Here is a 19,855-nt window from a genome sequence, read left to right on the forward strand (position 1 = left end):
CTAGGATTATTTTGTAGTAGTGAGGTTGAGATATCCATGCAAGTGATATGTTTGTGTGAACTTTGTGTTGGAATAACCAAAAAGATATCTATATTGAATTTTTACCCACCCCTTATGGTTATTATGAATTAGGGGTTTGATGATCATTTTGTGTATATATGGTTATTGTTGTGATATGATTGGCCTAATATATTGTATGTGGTCCATTTGAGTTGGTCTAAGTGATTCCAAGACTATTGGCATAAGGTTGTGTGATATGGACACCCTTGAGTGTGTTTTAGGGTGAAAACTACTTATTTTGGGTTCTGCTATCTAACTTTTTAATGGTTGAGAATTTGGGTGTGAGATTGGTGCCAATAGCTAGAGGGCTTGAAGAGCTTCATGTGGACACTTGAACCGCTCAAATTAGACATCAGATGGCGAAATGGTATGCTTTGGAATTTAGTCCAGGGTGCTATCATGACAACAGGTGCGTTTTGCGGTACATGGCAGTTGCACTATGGTGTAATTGCCCAGTGAGAGCATGGCTCTCTGTAGTGGGAGATGGTCTGCATCATGACAGATGGCACAAATTCTAAAATTTTCCAAAAAGCCCCTCTTAGCCTTTTAAGTGTTGTTTTATATTTCCAAGCTTCTGTTATCGCGTATGATTTATTTTAAGCTATGATTTGAGCTCAAATGACTTTTAAAAAGGGTTTTCTTGGGATAACCATATTTTAAATTATTTACTTTTAAACCTTTGGGCTGTGATGATTTTTCTTAAGGACTCTTATTAATCATGGTTATCATAATGGCATGTTAGAGCATTGTTCTAGTAATGTCAAGGTGGACATTACAATGATAATGACATCACAAGGATAAGTGGGGGAGAATGTGACAAAGCAACACATTTTACATGGTTAAAATATTCAAGAAACTTCTAGAATGATCTAGAAGAGACTGGAGTGATGGAAACCAATCAAGAAGGCACTAGAGACTTTAAGAACACACTCGTACAATCCAGTGATACTTGGATATGCTAAAATAGTATTGAGAGTGCAAGTAGTATCTAGATTATTCTAAGGATATCTCTCTCTTGTATATTTTAGAATTCTCCTTGTAAATATCTAGAGTAGTTATCTAGATATTACCATGACTATTCTAGAGAATCATTATCAACCATTGGATTGAGTTCATCTCCATTGTATATTAAAGAAGCTGGTGAGAACTTTTTGAAGGATTAGGGAGGTCTATAAATATCCTTCACTCCTCATTTGTAATCATCAAGCAAAGCAATAACACTTTTAAGTCCTCTACTCTCTCATGTGCTCTAAGATTACTAACCTCTTTGCCTATGTTCTAAGGATTTGATTGACTTAGCAAACATCAAGAGATTGATCAAGCTAATGCCAACATAGTTCAAGGAAAGGGAAGTTCCAAGACCGTAACAATCGACTCCACCGCCTCTTTTTCATAGATATATACACCTTCCTTCCCTTTTGATATGAGGGATGTGGAGCTTTCTAATAATGTGCATACACGCTGTGCACACAACACAATGCATTTTTCCTAATTTTTATTTTTCCTTGTGATTTTGGTTGATTTTTTTTTTGCCTTATATCTTGAAGCTTTTTTAAATGTAAATGCATGCTTTTAATCTTTATACTTTTTATTATTTATCTATATTTTTTGTTTACACTTAATCTTTCTAATTTAACTTAAATATGTCTTCAAATAGCGTCTAATATTTTTCCATTCCATCATCATCTTTTTTAATTAAATAACTTGTAAATGGAAGACTTCATTCATGACTAATATATTAATCATGTATTTATCAACAATAGATCATATTACCAAAGCATTTATAATTTTTTTTTGCAAAATATATATATATATATATTGACATGTATTTCTTATTTAATTATTACATATACAATAAAAATATATTAATATTCGATCACAGTTCGACCAATCAACTATGAACCGATACTTAGTTCGGTTTAATAATTGATTGGGTTTTTAAGCAATGATTAAAAGAACTATCACGACTCATGTAATGGAAATATCTATATTATACAAAACTTACTGATCTGTAGTGTCATAGCCAGATATATTTGAAACTTCTTCCAAGGCATCTCTCCATCTTTGCACCTTCTCTTTGTTTTCAGCAAATCTGAGACTATGTTTCTGAAAGGCACAAGCAAAGGTACCTCTCTGATGACACACGTCGGATGGATCAATCTCATAGAAGATTGGGATAACTTCTCTATCCAGAGATCTTTTAGATTCAAGAATCCTTTGGAGTTCATCCAAACACCAACTCGAAGAAGCATAAGTTTCAGAAAGAATAACAAGAGAGATGAGAGATTCATCAATTGCTTGGAGGAGTTGGTGAGAAATAACCTCTCCTCTCTGGAGCTTATCATCTTGGAAAGTTATGATACCCTTTTGTTTTAGAGCAGCATACAAGTGGTCTGTAAAGCCTTTTCGGGTGTCTTCTCCCCTGAAGCTCAAGAAGACATGGTACTTCCATGGTGGGATTGTCATCAAGTTCATGGAAGTCGAGAGAGAGAGAGAGAGAGAGGCAGATGCAGCTTCAGCAATAGGATCTATTCAAAGGTTTAATTTGGGGATTAATCAGGCATACAATTAACACATAAGAAGAAAAGAGAAAGAATAGTGCTTTCGTACCAGAATAGCAGCGATGGAACAGGAAGGGGAAGAAGAACCAGCGACTAAATAAACAGTGACCAGCTACGGTGGAGGGACGGCGATGCGAAGGTAGAAAGGTGGAAGCTCTGGACTCACTCTCGCTCTCTCACGATCAAGGACGCAGCATCAACGGGGAGAAGAAAAGAGACAAAAATAGACCATAACCCCCAATTTTTTAAGGGTATAATGGTAATCTTCGAACATGCAATAATTATTGCGTGGAGGAGTTGAATTGAATGGTTCCCTTCAGTATTCACTATTCAGTATAATTCATCGCACAATGCATACCCCTTTAATTTGAATCTCTCAATAAAAAGAATTCCCTTTTATCTTTAGAATCACTTGTTCTAAATTTTCCATACCAAGTGCCCCTACCCAAGTACGTTTATTGTTAGTGTGTGTTGTAACAAAGTCAAGACATCTAACAATTGGGGCCAAAACTTTTTTCTAATAATTGTTTTATATTATATTTAAAAATTATTTTTATAATATATAGGCTCAATAAAATACTTTCACCATTAAAGAACCACTTTCAATGCGGGTGCTCATCGCCCTGTTGAGGGTCCATATTTAAATAATTATTTTGTTATTTTTATTAAAATAAAACTATAAAAATTTTAATGAATTTATTTTATCACTCATTTAGATAATACATATTTAATCTGAATTGTCCAATTTAATATTTAAAAATTTTATAAATGACTATATCCAGATGTAATTTGAACAATCTCAAGTTAAAATATTTAACTCACAACTTTTTGAAAAAAATATTTTTAAAAGTACCAATTTGGATATTATCTTTATGTTTAATATTATATTTACCAAAAAAAAATTTTAAAAAATTAATATTAAATCTAGACTATCCAGAGTACATCTGGATTATTAAATATTTAATTGAACTATCTAGATTAAATTTTTATTATTTGGATTGGTGATAAAGTAGATTTATTAAAAATTTTATAATTTTTATTTTCATAAAAAAATATAATTTTTAATCTAAATAGTCTAGATCTTATCATCTTGATGAGCACACCATAGTTCCCTCTTGATTATCAAATAATATAAGGTACAAATTCATTAATGCACATAGGTTGTTGATGTTTGAAAAATACTCTTTCTTTCCTATTTTGATCCATTACCCTACATTTATTAATATGGGAAAATGAAGAGTTTGAATTGTCTTAGTAGTTTTAACTTTGAAGTATTTCTTAGGGGCATTTTTAGAAATACATTATTAAATAATATTTATAAAAATTTGTGCATTATAGTTGATGATAAAGAATCTTTCCAATTTTTTTTTCCTTATATTTTATAGCAAGGGAGTTTTTTTTTAAAGAATTTTGGATGAATTTAAATTAAATTTACTTTAAATATGTTTATTTATCTCTCCAAAATCATAATATATTCAAAATTATATGAGATATGTGATGAGCATAAGCTCAAGTGAGAACCCATCTCAAAAGACTAGTGGGTGAGCGAGTCCTAGAATTTATAGACCTTACTCTATTTGTGAGGCACCTACATTGCAATGCCACCCTGTCAAGACCCTTTTATAGGTAGCTCTTTCTGTGATACTAGACTCTCAATAAAAACAACAATATGACAAGCACAAGTCTAAAAAGAGAACCTATCCTAAAAGACTAGCCTATTGGATGGGAGATCCCTTGAACTTATAAACCTTACTCTATTTGTAAAGCTCTCCAATATAGGACTCATTACAATGCCACCTTATCAAGAGCCAACATCCTTAGCAAAGTGGGGTTTATAAGTTCAAGGAACTCTCCCATCCAATAGACTAGTTTTTTAGAATGGGCCCTTCCTTTGGGCTTATGATTCTCACTGTGAAATATTCCTTGTATTGCTTTTCGTACACTATAAAAAAAGACTTTCAGCAGCGATACTAAAAAGTCACCGTTGATTCTCAACTTTCAGCAGTGACAATAAAAGTCACCGCTAAAAGTGTGACTTTCTGCGACGACAAGATATAGTCGCCACTGGATGTCATACTTTCAGCGGTGACAAGTACATGTCGCCACAAAAAGTCACACTTTCAATGGTGATGTCTACTGTCATCGTTGAAAGTTGAGAATCAGCGACAATTTTTTAGTGTCGTCGCTGATTGTCAACATATTTTAACATATGTTATAATTTTTTTAAAAAAATTATTTTGTAATTTTTAGCGGCAACAAACAAGTCACCCTTGAAAGTCGAGAATCAGCGGCGACTTTTTAGTGTGCCGCCGCTGATTGTCAACATTTTTATAATTTTTTTAAAAAATTTATGTTGTAAGTTTCAACGACGACATACAAGTTGCCGCTGAAAATCGAGAATCAGTGGTGACTTTTTAGTGTCGCCGTTGATTGTTAGCATTTTTGTAATTTTTTTTTAAATTATGTTGTAAGTTTCAGCGGCAACATATAAGTCGCCACTGAAAGTTGAGAATCAGCGGTGACTTTTTAGTGTCGCTGCTGATTGTCAACAATTTTATAATTTTTTGTAGTGATATTTCTTATGCTTCGAAATTAAATTTTATGACAAGTTTAATTTTTGTGTTTTCAAAATTAAACTAAAGTATTTTCCATAGGAAAAAATATATTTTTGTTTTACCAATTTCATGATCTTTTTATTTAAATTTCAATTTATTTCCATTTCCATTTATTTAACCAAGTTGTATGTGTGTGTGTATATATATATATATGTATGTATGTATAGATACACATACATATCTTGTAATATTACAAGTGGAGAGAGGTTTATATTAAGAGATAGAGAAGGGGCCATTTAACTCAATGCCTGCAAAATCAAAATCTTCTGATTTTATAGAAGTTTAAAAAAATTATGGTTAAATTAGATCTTTTAATTTGCTTAACCTAATGACCTTCTTTTTGTTGCTTAAATTATTTTTTGACAAGATTCAACTCTTGTTTTTCTTTTGCTTTTGCTTTTTCTTCTTTTGTCATATTTATTTTTCACTCGTGATTTCTTGTGTCATTTTCTATTTCAAAAAGAATTTGAATATTCTGCACAAATATCTCTTTCAAATTTTTCTCTTATTTAATTTATTTTATTTTTTATTTTTGGGATTTCTATTTGTTCTTCAATTCTTTTATAATATATTTCTTTATTTCTACCTCTTTTATTTCTCCTTCAGGTTCATTATTCCTATTTGGTTGTAGACTAAGACTCTTAAGACTTATCTTATTCTTCTTTTTTGACTTAGATCCTAATATCTTATCGAACCATCTCATATTCCTATTTTGACAAGTTTTATTTTTTACGATATTATTCTTCCTAGGCTTAATAGGAACACCACTACCTAACTTTCCTATTCTTTCACAAGATTTTTGAATATTATATTTCTTAAATATTCTCTGTTTGTTACTAAACTTGGCAATATTATTTTTATGTAAGTTATATGTGATATTATGTTCATGTATCTTTGTTGATTTATTTCAAAAGGTGTGTTATCTATTTTATTTTCTATTTCATTTTCTATATTTTCTTCTGCTTTTATTTTACTAGTTATAATGAAGAACAATAAATTCTATTGTTTTAATATAAGGACAAATAATTAATATTATAAATATCACGGCACTAAAGTTATACAATGAAATAAAAATGTAAAAAGAAATATATAGTAATACAAAACAAGAAAAAACTAGAGTTAGGAAAATACAAGCACCTTCTAGGAAAAATAAAAAAGGAAATTATATATAATATTTTTATAAAAGATATATGAGACATAAAAAATATTTCCTGAAAAAACATAGAAAAACCTTTAGAAAAGATAATTTTCAAAAAGATAAAATAGAAATAGTTTGTTATAAATGTGAAAGATTTGGCCATTTTTATACTTTTTTTAAAAAAATTATGTTGTAAGTTTCAGTGGCTACATATGAAAGTCAAAAATCTGTGGTGACTTTTTAGTATCGCCACTGAAAATGAGACTTTTAATGACAAATTTAAATGTTGCTGCTGAAAGTTTGATTTTGTATTATCATCATAATTTTTTATTTTTATTTATCTAACATTTAACATTTTAAGACATTAATTTTGTTGTATTATTGTAATTTTATAATGAATATATAAAATAACATAATGAATTTTTATTTAATATATTCTATGGTTAAATTGTAACTTTAAGATAAGGTTAAGATATTATTTAATGCTAATAAGCTAAAGTAAAGAATTAAGCCAAACCATATTATTTTACGTGTGTGTTTGTATTAAAAAATTTACAACTAAGGTTAAGATTCAACCGAGGTAAGCAAACTAAGATTAAAGAAAAGTCAGTAAATGTAATATGATTTATATTTGGATATATTTTTTTTTAGAAGTCTATTAGATAAACTAAAATTTGTTTGGATAATTTTATTCAAAAGCCAGTTAAGATGTTTAATGGCCAAAATAAGCATGAAATTTTTAATATATATTTTTTGACTAATTAATAACTAAAAAAATTAAATTTAAAATTATAACTAATAAGTAAAAAATCTTAAATATTCAAGATAAAGAGAAGAGAGAGAAAACATAAGTCATCAAATCAATATAGAAGTCAATAACACTACTCGTTTATAATAATTAAATATGTGATATTTAAATTTATTCATTCATAGAATAATATTTCATCTAATCTAATTTTTTAATTTAAATTCTACATTTAACACCAATAACTTTAAAGCTTGATGCTAGTTTAGAAACATAAATAATTATAAACTAATGTATAATCATTAGTATTTTTACTATTTATTCTTAGATACTTTTTATATTATAATTATAAATATGAATATTAAAATAAATAATATAACAACCTCAATAAGTAAAATAAAATAAAATAAATAATACAAATGATATTGTATCAATTATATTTATAGTTTATTTAAACAAAATAAATAATATAATTTGTAATTTTATAAATTAAAAGAATTAAATTGAAGTATTTAAGGATGGTAATGATATTTTATAATATTTAATATTTAATATGCATGTGTGTTGGTATAGTTTAATAATATGTGTGTGTGCGTATGTGTATTTAATTATGCAATAATAGACTACAGGTTCATTCCAGCTTAGTGACAAAATGGTTGGACACAAAAGGAGAAGGTCACGAGTTCAAACCTTGGAGGAGATAACTTTCAAAATGAAAATATAAATTGGTGATATAATGACATGTGGCGTGTGGTGAGAGTGACACATAGAAAGTGACATGGTGCTACGTGGTATAAGGTGAGGGCGACACATGCGACACATGGAGGATCACATGGCGCCATGTGGTATGAGGTGGGGCGCCACGTGGACGGTGACATGGTGCCATGTGTAAGTGAACCAACATTACTTTTCAATGACGACAAAAAGGTCACTGCTAATTGGTAGCTTTCGTGATGACAAAAGTCGCCACTGATACTTAACATTCAGTAGTGACAGAAATAGTCACCACTGATGTGTGGTTTTTACGGTGACAAAATGTCACCGTCGATTTTCAACTTTCAGTGTTGACTATCGTTTGGCTGCAACAAATTTTCTCTTCTACAGCGACATTTGTCATCACCGATTCTCAACTTTCAGTGATGACTATTATTGTTGCCGCAGATTGAATCAGCAACAGGAGCTCTCGCGGTGACATTGTGGTGACTTTTTGTCGTTACTGAAAACTTTCAGCGACGACTTTTTGACTTTCGGCAGTGACAAATGTCACCGTAGATTCTCAACTCTCAACGGCGACTTTTATTGTCATCGTAGATTGAATTAGTGATAGGAGCTCTTGAGGCGAGATTGTGGCAACTTTTTGTCGCCGCTGAAAGTTTTCAGCGGCGAAAGTCAATTTTTTTGTAGTGATATCATTATCAACAAACGGAATATTGATGGCATAATTTTGTATATGTTCAATATTTATGTCATGCTTGACAAAGATATATCAAGAAAAAATATCACTTTTAAACCTCACAATAACTCAATAAATGACAGTTTAAAATATTTTCCAATGCAAAATATAGAAATTTATTATGGTCGATTTGTAAACAATATTTTAAAGGGTTCTGTAAAGCTAAAAACTATCTTATCCAACAATATATCAAAAAGGATTTGCGATATTTTTACAAAATTATATTTTGAAAGCACAATTTGGCCATTACAAAAAAAGGGAAAGAGGAGAAAGTAATAAGAAACAAATTGGACATAAAAGAAACAAGAGAGGAGACAGATGAAAAAATTAACTAAAGCCATCAAGAGTATTTAAAAAAAGACGAGGGAAAAATAAAAAAGAAAATATGAAGAGGAAAAAATAATGGGGAAAAATAAATGATTATATATATATATATGAGAAGATTTATCATGGTCAACTTAAATACTAAATAATATAAAAAAATGTGTCAATTCAATAAGTAATTTATTGAGTTTAGTGGGAAACTTCTTATGTGTTGTGTTACGTGTGCGGGGAGTTTTATCTTTTGCTTATTGAGTTATGATATGTTCAAGTAGGGCAATCGTAACACATATACTAAAATAATAGATAAAGTAAGGTCTTGAGTTTGAATCCTGACACATGCAATGGTAGCCCTAGATTTTTTAGGATACCGATGATGCTTATGCATGGAATAAAAAAATAATAATAGAGGAAGTTACCAATCTTTAGGGTCGAAGCCAGATATATTTGCTAACTTTTTGCAAAGCATCTCTCCATTTTGAACCTTCTTCTCAGCAAATCTCTCCCTGTGGTTTTCAAAGGCATCTGGAATGGTACCTATTTGATGTCTCAGATGATATGGATCTATGTTATAGAACACCGGAATAACTTGTCTACTCAGATTGTTTGGATTCAAGAATCTTTTGGAGCTCAGCCAAACACCAATGAGAAGAAGCACAATTTTGGGACAGAATAATAATGGAGATGAGAGAATATTCTTCGATTGCTAGGAGGAGTTTATTAGAAATAAAGTCTCCCAAATTGTGGGTTTGCTTAGAAAAATGAAGGTGTGGAATAATGATTCAGAGGTAGCTTCAGGTTTTGTCTTTGGTCTTATTTGCCGATCGTCTCGAAAAAGATGGGATCGTTTGTTTTTGGTATTTGATCATATGGATAAGGATAAGCTTGTGTGAACGTTGTTGGTTCAAGGATCCTTTTTCTTTGGAGATATAAATGATAGTTTCAAAAAAGTGAAGTAATGACTACTCTCTCCACTCATAAATGTGTCATTTTTTTGAAGTAAAATGTTAAAAAATAAAAGACATTTGGGTTTTTAAGTATAACTAATGAGATTTTCCAAAAATTTTCTTAATTAAGAGGTGCAATTAATATGATTTTATAATTGAAACATCCTATTAAATGAAGGTAGACATGAAAAGAGTGTGTGATTTTAAAGAGAATTAACTTAATTTATTGAAAACTGTATTAACTCAATTAAAAATGTCTTATAATATTGAATGAAAGGTTATTAATTAGGTATGTATTATATGCAACCGTAGTTAATAAAATGTTCTTAATTTTTTTATGAGTATTGATTCCCTTTCAAGTATAGTAGCCCTATAATAATTAATTATTTTGCTAAGTAGTTAGGTATGATTATTATCTTCAATTGGACTAGTCATGCACTCATCTTACGATTAGAGTAACGTATGGGCAATGTTGGAGCAAAGGCAAGTTGAAGCCAATTACACGCACAACTTTTCCCAAACGTTATCGTAAAATGAGGGCATGACTTACTACCGCCGCAAGTCTAATAAAACTTGATTGAGTAATGCAGTTGTGTAAGTCTTGACTTGGTTTGTACTTGACATATGTTTGTCTTTTCTTTAATTTCTGTAGGTTGTACTTGGATTTGTTGCTAGCTTTTTGGTCCTGCTTGGTTGTTAAAAATACTAGGAATATAATTGATCGAAATAGTTTAAACAAAAACGAACTATATCACCCTTTTCTCTCATAGTAGATGTGATAAAATTCAATGCTATATGCCACAAATGTGAGAATTATTACACCCTTCAAAAACCTCATGAATCAAAACTCCTAATTTCATAAATTAAATTATATTTATTATCTTTATTTTTTTAATCCATTTCATTCCATTCCTTTTTAGTAATCAAACAGTACTTTCTTTTTAATTAGTATGTGTATCTCTTTTTCTTGGTAATTGGTATTAATAAAATGGACTTATCTTTTGGTGTATATATATATATATAGTTGTGGAAATCTTGCCCTTACCTTACGATTAGAGTAACTATTAGAAAAGTTGATCATGTAATTAGCCTCAAATTGGCTTTGCTTTATCGAGGCCTGTTAGAAATAGGGAGCGACCACTCGGGAAGGGAGGGGAGAGGAGAGAAGGGCAAGAGCAGCGAAAGGATGTTATATCTTAACTCAAAACCTTAAGGTTCATGTTTTTGTCCTTCCTCTTTCTTATATATTAGTTATTAAGACACCTATCATAGACACCCTAAACACTAAGTCTCTATTTTTTAGGCCCGGCCTAGTTTTTGAGTTTCAAATGATGTGGCACACACAAGTCCCTATTATAATCAAGGCCATTCCCATTTTGGGACTTAAACATGTGGATAATAATGAGCTCAACCTACTGTAATAGCACTTGTTAGGAATGGGGAGTAACCACCTGAGAAATGGCGGAGAGGAGAGACAAACAAGATCAACGAAAGGATGCCACATCTTGACTCAAAACTTGGGTCCTTCCTCTTCATTATATATTAGTTAAGTCCAACTTTATTTGATATGGGACTTCCCGCATCATTTCATGTCTACTCACACTTGGACAACCTAACAATCTCCCCTTTAAGTGTGAGTCCACAAGCTCCTCATATTAGAGACACTCTAAATACCAAGTCCCTATTTTTTAGGGCTAGCCTAGTTTTACTTGGGACTTATATGAGCTTCCTAAAGGCAAGCGAGTCTTAAGCTGTAAGTGGATATATAGAAAGAAAGATGGTATCCCTATGGTTGAGGATGCAAGGTGGAAGGCATGATTAGTTATTGAGGATGTCATCAAAAGGAAGGTGTTGATTTTAATGAGATATTCTCTCCAATTGTTCATCACACCTCCATTCGTGTGCTACTTACATTTGTTGCTTTGTTTGATTTGGAACTGGAGCAATATGATGTTAAAACAGAATTTTTACAAAGAGAACTTAATAAAGAGATCTACATGAAGTAACCTAAGGGATTTGTGGTTCCCGAGAAGGAACATTGCATTTGTTGCTTGAAGAAATCTTTATATAGCTTAAAACATGCTCCTAGGCAGTGGTATAAAAGGTTTGATGCTTTTATGGTTGAGCAAGGCTTTAATAGAAGCAAATATATTTATTTTAAATAACTTTTCCATGAGTCCTTTCTATATTTGTGATTCTATGTCGATGATATGCTCATTGCTTCCAAACAGAAATCTCTAATTAACAAATTAAAACAACAACTCAGTAAGGAGTTTGATATGAAGGACCTTAGCGCAGCAAAGAAAATTCTTAGCATGAAAATTCACAGAGATCATCAAGCTAGTTAATTATTTATATCTTAAAAGAAATATATTTTGAAGGTACTTGATCGATTTAATATGAGTGAGTGTGAACCTGTGTCTACTCCTCTTACTGCTCATTTTCAATTATTTGATTATCTTTACCTAGAATCCAAAAGGATATTAAGAAATTGTCAAGAGTTCCTTATTCAAATGTTGTTGCTAATCTTATGTACACCATGATATGTTTAATTATTTTCAAATTAAACATAATCAAACAAATTTTTACTTTGTTTTGTTATGAAAACATCTTTTTAAAATTTATTTACAAAATATTTTTAAGAATAAAAAAATAAAGCAAAACTAAACAAGCCCATGATGTCTCAATGCTAAAGGGAAAAATTATTCAACAAGTACAATTTTGTGGGAAGATCATGATCAGCATACAAAGAGAGCTTTTTGAAGGTTTGCACTCTTCTGGTTGGCATTGTTGAACTTTGCGCCCTCAAATACAAAATAAATTTAAATGATTTATAGCTTTAAAGCAAGAATACATCGCTTAAAATTAAAGAAAATTTTAACCCAAAAAAAAGAAGAAATAATTGACTATCAAATCAAAACCTTAATATGGACATCATAAAATTAATAATAAGAAATCTTGTTTTTTTTTTTCAAATTTTGATTATTCTCAAAAGTTTAGACATTAAAAAAATTCACAAAATTTTTTTTAAGAAAGTGAGTGATTTTTTTATAAAATAAATTGAAGCAAACGAGCACCTAATATTTGACATGACATCAAAAATCAAACGGTTCACTTTACTGTAAGCATGGAAAGATAGAGAAGAAGTGTCCAGCTGCTAATATGTTATGAGTCCCACGAAAACGAATCACATGAATCCTTGTCACAATTCATAGTGAAATGTGTTTTAATATATCAAGTTCAAACATATCTACGGGAAAAAGTGCATTTTTTTGTCACCTAATAAATTTATACAATGCTTCAATTTAATTCTTTAATTTTATAAAATCGTATTTTAGTTTTGTAACCTTAACACCATTACTCGGAAGTGATGTTTTTTTGTGCCATCAATAATCTTATTTCAAAATATTAAACTTTATATTAACATTTGATAATGTTTTGTTAACTTTTAAAAGTTTATTGTGGACCTTTTTTTTCTTTGGTTAATAAAATCAATGGTGTGAGGATTTAAGATTGAAAATATACATTATAGAATTAAAGAATCAAAATGAAATTTTGTGTAAAGTTAAAGAATTAATTGTGCATTGTTGTCTATATCAATATTTGTATAAGATTATGACATTGATCTACAAATTATATTGTAGTTATAGAATGCATTGAGAGATCCAGAATCTCTTACCTCTAAATTAGCTCCCTCTAAATTGGCGTTTGTAAAATCTCCATTCTGAGGCGAAGAGGGTACAACTCAATGGATAATTAAAATCAATTTCCAACAAGTGACATGATTCTAGGTCATCGTTTCTATGCCGTCAAGGTAGGCACTAGAGGGTCCAACGAAAGTTCCTTAAATGAAAAAGAAAATAGTCTTTCCTACTATTAATTGCCACTAAAACATTTAACAATAATGGAAAAAGGAAACGACGCAGGATAATGTACTTGGATGAACTTCAAATGTGCTATCAAGCACTAATGCCAACTTGTTTATAAATTATTAAGACCAGATAAGAGTCTTCCATGCTGTTAAAATTAATGAACTTTTATTGTTAATATTCTAGAATGACAAATAAAATCTGCTTAATTAAAGTAACTTCTACACATGTATATAAAAATATAAAATAAAGAAAACAAATATCTAGAAAGGAAGCATCTAGAGCCTTGTGGATTCTTGTCTGTATATTTTTTCTTAAAAAGTCAGTTTAACATGATTTATATTTGGATATCGTAACTTGATTTATGTTTTGATAAATGAACACAAAAACCAAAATAAAAAAAAAAAGTCAGCTTGTATCCCAACTTTAAGTTCGAGCCAAAAGCAAAAAAAAAAAAAAAAAAAATCATCTTGTATCCCAACTTTAAGTTTGAGCCAAAAGCCATTTTCCTACAATTTTTATGCTAATAAATTTTTTTTTAAACTGACTTTTGGGACCCAAACCTCAATTTGAGTTTAAACCAAAAATATCTTTTCAACTACTCATGCTACTCTCGCCAGAACAAATAATTATAAAATCAGAGAATCACATACAAGGACCTCATAAGATAATTATTTGCAAACAAAGACCAATATGAAATTGTTTGTTGTTAAAATAGTAATAGAAACTTGTTTTTTTTTCTGAATAGTAACTTGTTATTGATCCTTGTCTGTAAATAATTTTTTTGGATGGTCCTTGGATACAATTCTGCCTTGTAAAATTTAGATTCATGTTTGGTGGTGAACCTTGAGCTCTTCAAAAAGCAAGACCGTTTTGCATAAGGTACAGTCTCTTAAGCAAGCAACTGCAGAATTGTACAAACTATTAACAGCAGAACTTTGTGTCTTCAAATAAAACATGCACGATGGCAGTAAAACAGTAAAAGATCAAATGTACCTTTTAGTTTTGCAGTCTCAAGGACGGCATGTTTGAATGAAGCTCTACCAAGATTTGCATTATCCAAGCCACATCTTCACTAGACTAGATTCGCTTAGAAATATGTGCGAAAGAAATATAAAACAATAATAGAAGCATTGTTATGAGAGCGACTTACTGAAGAATAGTTGCGTTGTCAAAGATGGCGGCCTCAGCTTAAGCACTCTATCAAATAAATGTAAAAGGTTTTAGGTTTCATAGATTTCTAATAGATCTATCTCACTTGTACGAACCATGTATAAATTTATACTCACTTGAAAATTTACTTTTACAAGGTTTGCGCGAGAAAATGAAACCTTTCTAAGACGTGCAGATCTCAAATTCAGAACTCTCAACCTGAAAATTGAATGATAAAGTTTATAAGTTCACCTTCAAGCAGTATAGCGGACATGATAAATTATTGTCAGATGTTACGTTAAAACATGTTTCCTTATCTCAAACAGTTCCACGTAGTCTTTGTTTTGGTTCGTACCATTAGTATTTTACAATGATCAATGTGTATACAATCTCTCTCATGGTTTTCTACAAAATATTAGTTGAAAACTTATTTTTCTAAAAATGTCCACATTTTTTTATTTATACCTTTGCGGTTTTCGAGTAACACATACATGATCTTTGAATATGGAGGATTTAAAGACAAAGATTAAAAAAAAAACAAGATATAAATAGGAAAAAACATAATATAAATATATATATAGAGAGAGAGATTGTTTTAATTATCTTCAGCCAAAATGCTATGAAACAATTTAAACTTGCATGAAACAAAACAAAAAAACAGATAAAGGCAAGTTGGCATGTTCCTCATTTGTTATTGATGTTGAGAACTGATAAGACAATACCGAGAGATCGGGAAAAAGAATATGAAAGAGCAGGCATACATAATCAAAATGTTATTATGTAATCTACTTCATTTTTCGAAGAGAAGCTCCTTTAATTCTTGCATAATTCAGCTTGCAATTCTTCAACTTTGCACCCTGTGACACAAGAGACATCTTCAAAAAATTAACATTTGATCTAATTAATACTTCTCAGGTAAAGGCTATAGTCAACACGGTGGATTCTTGATATTTCATAATTAGTAATTTCTTAATTTATTATTTTGGATTCTTCCATTTGCTTGTTTTCTCTTGCATTGAATTAATAGACCGGAAACCTAACGCAAATGCTTAATTATCTGGTTAGGTGGCAAAGCAAAGTTAGTCCCGATATTTGGTCATCTTCAGGATTATTATTTTATGTTTTTCTTTGCAAGTGGAAGATTTTAATGTTGTCATTACTAATAATTTATTAATTCATTATTTTGGAGTCTTGTATTCTGCTTCTTTTCTATTTTAACCCTTATATATGGACAATTCTGGCATCTAACCTCTACTTTATTAAGCTCTTTAAGTATGTTTGAAGGCAATCTACTTCACCACAATAGCTTAAACTATTTGTTTAGACACACCCTAAACTTTATATATTTTTAATCTATTTTCTAGATGTGGGACTTTCATTTCTTTATCTCTAATATTTCCACTACTACTTTTATATATGTGAAATTTTTATTTATTTATCTTTAATATTCCCTGTACTACTTTTTTTTCAATATTTTTTCATCTTTTTTCATTTTCTTGTTCTTCTTGCTTGGGCTTGTATATTTTTTTAGTCTTAAAGGTCGTATGTCTATTCAATTTCTTCCTCCTCCTCCTCCTCTTCTTTTTCTAATTTTTTTTTTGTATTGGTTCCCAATTGAATGGCTTGTGATGCCATATTAAATTCTTTATATTAAATATGCTTGAGAGTAGACTATTTCTCCAAAATAGCTTAAGCCATTTGGTTAAATGCACCAAAAGCTTTCTATATTCTTAATATATCTTTTATCTTCTAAAAGTGGGACTTTAATTTAATTTCTTTATTTCTAATAAACTTTTGTTTTCTTTTAATAAAAATTATTTTCTCATGGAAATAGATAAGAAACCCAACCCAATACTCATCTGGTTAGGTAGCAAAACAAATTTTATCTTTGTGTGTGTGTGTGTGTTTAGTTCAAGATGAGGCGAAGTCCAAAAAAGAAAAACTAGCAAGAAAACAAACTAAAACACGCAGCAGAAAAACGCCTAACCCCTGTCAAAGCCAAAACCGCACTTATGCACACTTGAATGAATACCTTCTGTCAAATTGAGAAACTCAAATTAGCATCCTATCAACTAGCAAATTCATCAATCAAATCAAATGGTGTTTATTAGTAAGTCTACTATCCATCCATTTTTTATGCACGGGTGCATCTATCTATTATGTTATATATTGACATCCTACAAAATTTGAGGTTAATTGAGACCTAAAATTAGCGATAAATGTTAGGAAGAACGAAAGAAAAATATATTGATCGTTGGCCAAAAACAAATTAGTTTATTGATTGGGGGATGTATATAGAGCATACATCATTATTTTAAGCTAAACTATAGATAGCCATATATGAGACAGATCTAATGAATTACATGATAAAAACTCGTGCTATATAGGGGGGAAAAATCCCCTTATCATGAATTACTTGTATTTTTTGTTAGGAATTTTTTAAAAATTTAATAAGTTAATATTCAACTTTTAATAACAACATATACGTGTTTTTAAAAGATAATATCCGATATAAAACTAATGATCCCTTATTGTGATAAATTTTCTTAAGAGGACCTTAAATGTCATTTGCCCTTTGACATACATAATTTGGGATTTACACAAATACGAGTATTTTGATATTTGGATAATGTTTATTTAAGGGACTTAAACTCTAATGTGTGTGTGTGTTGATTAAAGTTTAGACTGAGGCACTTAGCCTTATTCGACATCAAAGTATTATTCAAATATTTTATTTTTTGGGCTTATAATGACTAGTATTTGGGCTACGAATGCCATGGGCCTAGGATTTGAATTGTCTTGAGATGTCAATGATTAAATAATTGTCAGATTTTTGTTATTTTATAGATATAACTGTATATGAAAATCAAGGGTGTTATCGGTTGACCCGGCTTCTCTCCTCCTACCTTTATTAAATCTGAACCATGGAAATTTAATTTAGATTAAATATATATTTTTAATTTTATTAAAAAATTATAAAAAATTTTAATCAATATGCTTCATTATTAATTTAGGCAATCCAGAATTAATATAGGTGCTTCAAATTTAATATTAAATTTTATAATTTTTATAAACTAATTATCTAGATATACCTATGAAATGCATAATACTTAATATTAAAAGTATAAAAAAAATTAAATTTGGACAATTTATAATAAATATGAAATGTCCAAATTAATAATAAAAACTATTTAAGTTTTTATAATTTTTTAATAAATGTAAAAATTAAATATAATTAATATAGAACACCAGATTAAATCTGCATAGTCCAGATTTAATAGGGTGTCAGGAGGGAAGCCAAATCCGTTATAGACGAACCCATTTTGATGTCCAAAATCATTCCTTGACCCCTTTCCTGCTTTTCTAAACTCTTACAATTCATGAATTAACCTGAAAATTTTGTAGAAAGAAATTTACGGATGTTACACGTGGGACACACCCGGTCGCAAATTCGATCTATTGCAAACAATGCACCAAATCTAGGGTAAATTTTACCACAAAACGCGTGTTTTCTAGTAGTGTTTGTCGATGAGTATTATTGGCTGTAGATCTTCGGGTTATATTTGATTTTGTTGGTCCATGTTGGTTTATAAGAAGTTTTTGAAACCAGATCTTTCCTCTTCCAGATCATCATTTTTAGATTTTCCATATATTTGATTTGCTAGTCTGTATTGGTTTCTAGAATTTTTTTGCCTTTGATTTTTGAATGGTTTTGTCCAATGAGGAGGAAACATGAAGAGGAAGATGAAGAATGGTGGTGGCTGACTGGCTGTGCTTGAGAAGGGTAAAGAGTATTCTGGTAGTTTACTCTTATAATCAAGTGCATGAAACAAAAATTATATCATTATTAATGTTTTTAAAATTCATTCCCGTGATTTTGCCAATGTCATTCTCATTCCCATATTTCTTTAAATTCATTTTGCGTGTGCATCGCTTTGTATGGGAATGTGGAGGTATCAAAGGGGAAAATACAACACCAAGTCCCTGTACTTTTGACTATGTTTTGATTTTAGTCTCTATAATTTTATTTATTATTCATGGTCCCTTTTGTTAATCAATCTGCAAAGTTAGTCCTTACATTTTCTTTCCTTGATTGAAGATACTTTCAAAAGATTAACAATTTAAAAAGGTAAGGAGCAATTTATTTATTTTTTCACTACAAAAAAATAGTGGATTAGCAAAAAAAATTCCACCAGTAATCAATACAAATTCCGTTGCTAAACAGGTTAGCGATGGAATAAAGAGTATTTTAAAAACACCATCGCTAATTCATTAGCGATGGAATTTAAAATTCCATCGCTAAATAGAGATGGAATTAGTTAAATTCCATCGCTAATTAGAGATGGAATTAGTGACAGAATCGTATTTTTGTTGCTAATTAGCGATGGAATTAGGGACGAAAAATCTCCATCGCTGAATAAGGATAAGCTATTCTAATTTTGTGATGGAATGTATTCCATCACAAATAAAAATTCTATAAAAAATCACCATTGCCACATCACCTAGTAGGCTAGTGCTACCTCATCACCATGTCACTGCTCTATGTCACCATGTACCTACCATGTTGCCTCCACGTCATGTATTAACTTTAAATGTGTCTTGACTAAGTTCGAACCCACAACCTCACACCTTCGTAAGCCTTTGCGTCTAACTTCATCCTACTAAGGCAAATGTTGTAGCTAATGCCTTAATTAAGTAGAAAATCTATGCATAGTTTGGTGCATATAATTGTTGTAAAGGAGACCCTTGGTGCAGGAAATTCATTAGCTTGAGCAAGATGAAGTGGAATTTGAAATTGTTGAAAGGGGTTATTTTTGGCTCACATGCAAGCCCGTTCTTCTTTAATTGATCAAATTAAAACTACTCAGAATTTGGATCCAAAACTTAGTAAATTAATGGAATTGGTTGAGAAGGGGGAGAACACTGAGTTCACTATTGACCAAGAGGGAGCTTTAAGTCGTGATAACAGGATTTGTGTTCCACAAGTTGAAGAG

The 19,855-nt window shown here is 30.4% G+C and overlaps 1 protein-coding gene across 2 annotated transcripts in view; it reads right to left on the reverse strand.

Moving 5' to 3' along the window:
* The window catches only part of LOC129317779 (disease resistance protein Roq1-like), a 32,228-nt gene extending 26,882 nt beyond the window's left edge, over nucleotides 1-5,346 (reverse strand). For both annotated transcript variants that reach the window (XM_054962155.1, XM_054962156.1), the window contains exons 1-2: nucleotides 2,671-5,346; nucleotides 2,066-2,588 (exon numbers count right to left, since the gene is read on the reverse strand). In XM_054962155.1, the coding sequence (XP_054818130.1) occupies nucleotides 2,066-2,535 (470 nt within the window). In that variant the 5' untranslated portion in view covers nucleotides 2,536-2,588; nucleotides 2,671-5,346. The remainder of the gene's footprint in view (nucleotides 1-2,065; nucleotides 2,589-2,670) is intronic.
* Nucleotides 5,347-19,855: the final 14,509 nt, after the last annotated feature.

The sequence above is a fragment of the Prosopis cineraria genome, unplaced genomic scaffold, assembly GCF_029017545.1.
Source record: "Prosopis cineraria cultivar Desert tree isolate PC_DT_omini unplaced genomic scaffold, ASM2901754v1 PC8, whole genome shotgun sequence".
In the NCBI taxonomy this organism is placed as follows: domain Eukaryota; kingdom Viridiplantae; phylum Streptophyta; class Magnoliopsida; order Fabales; family Fabaceae; genus Prosopis; species Prosopis cineraria.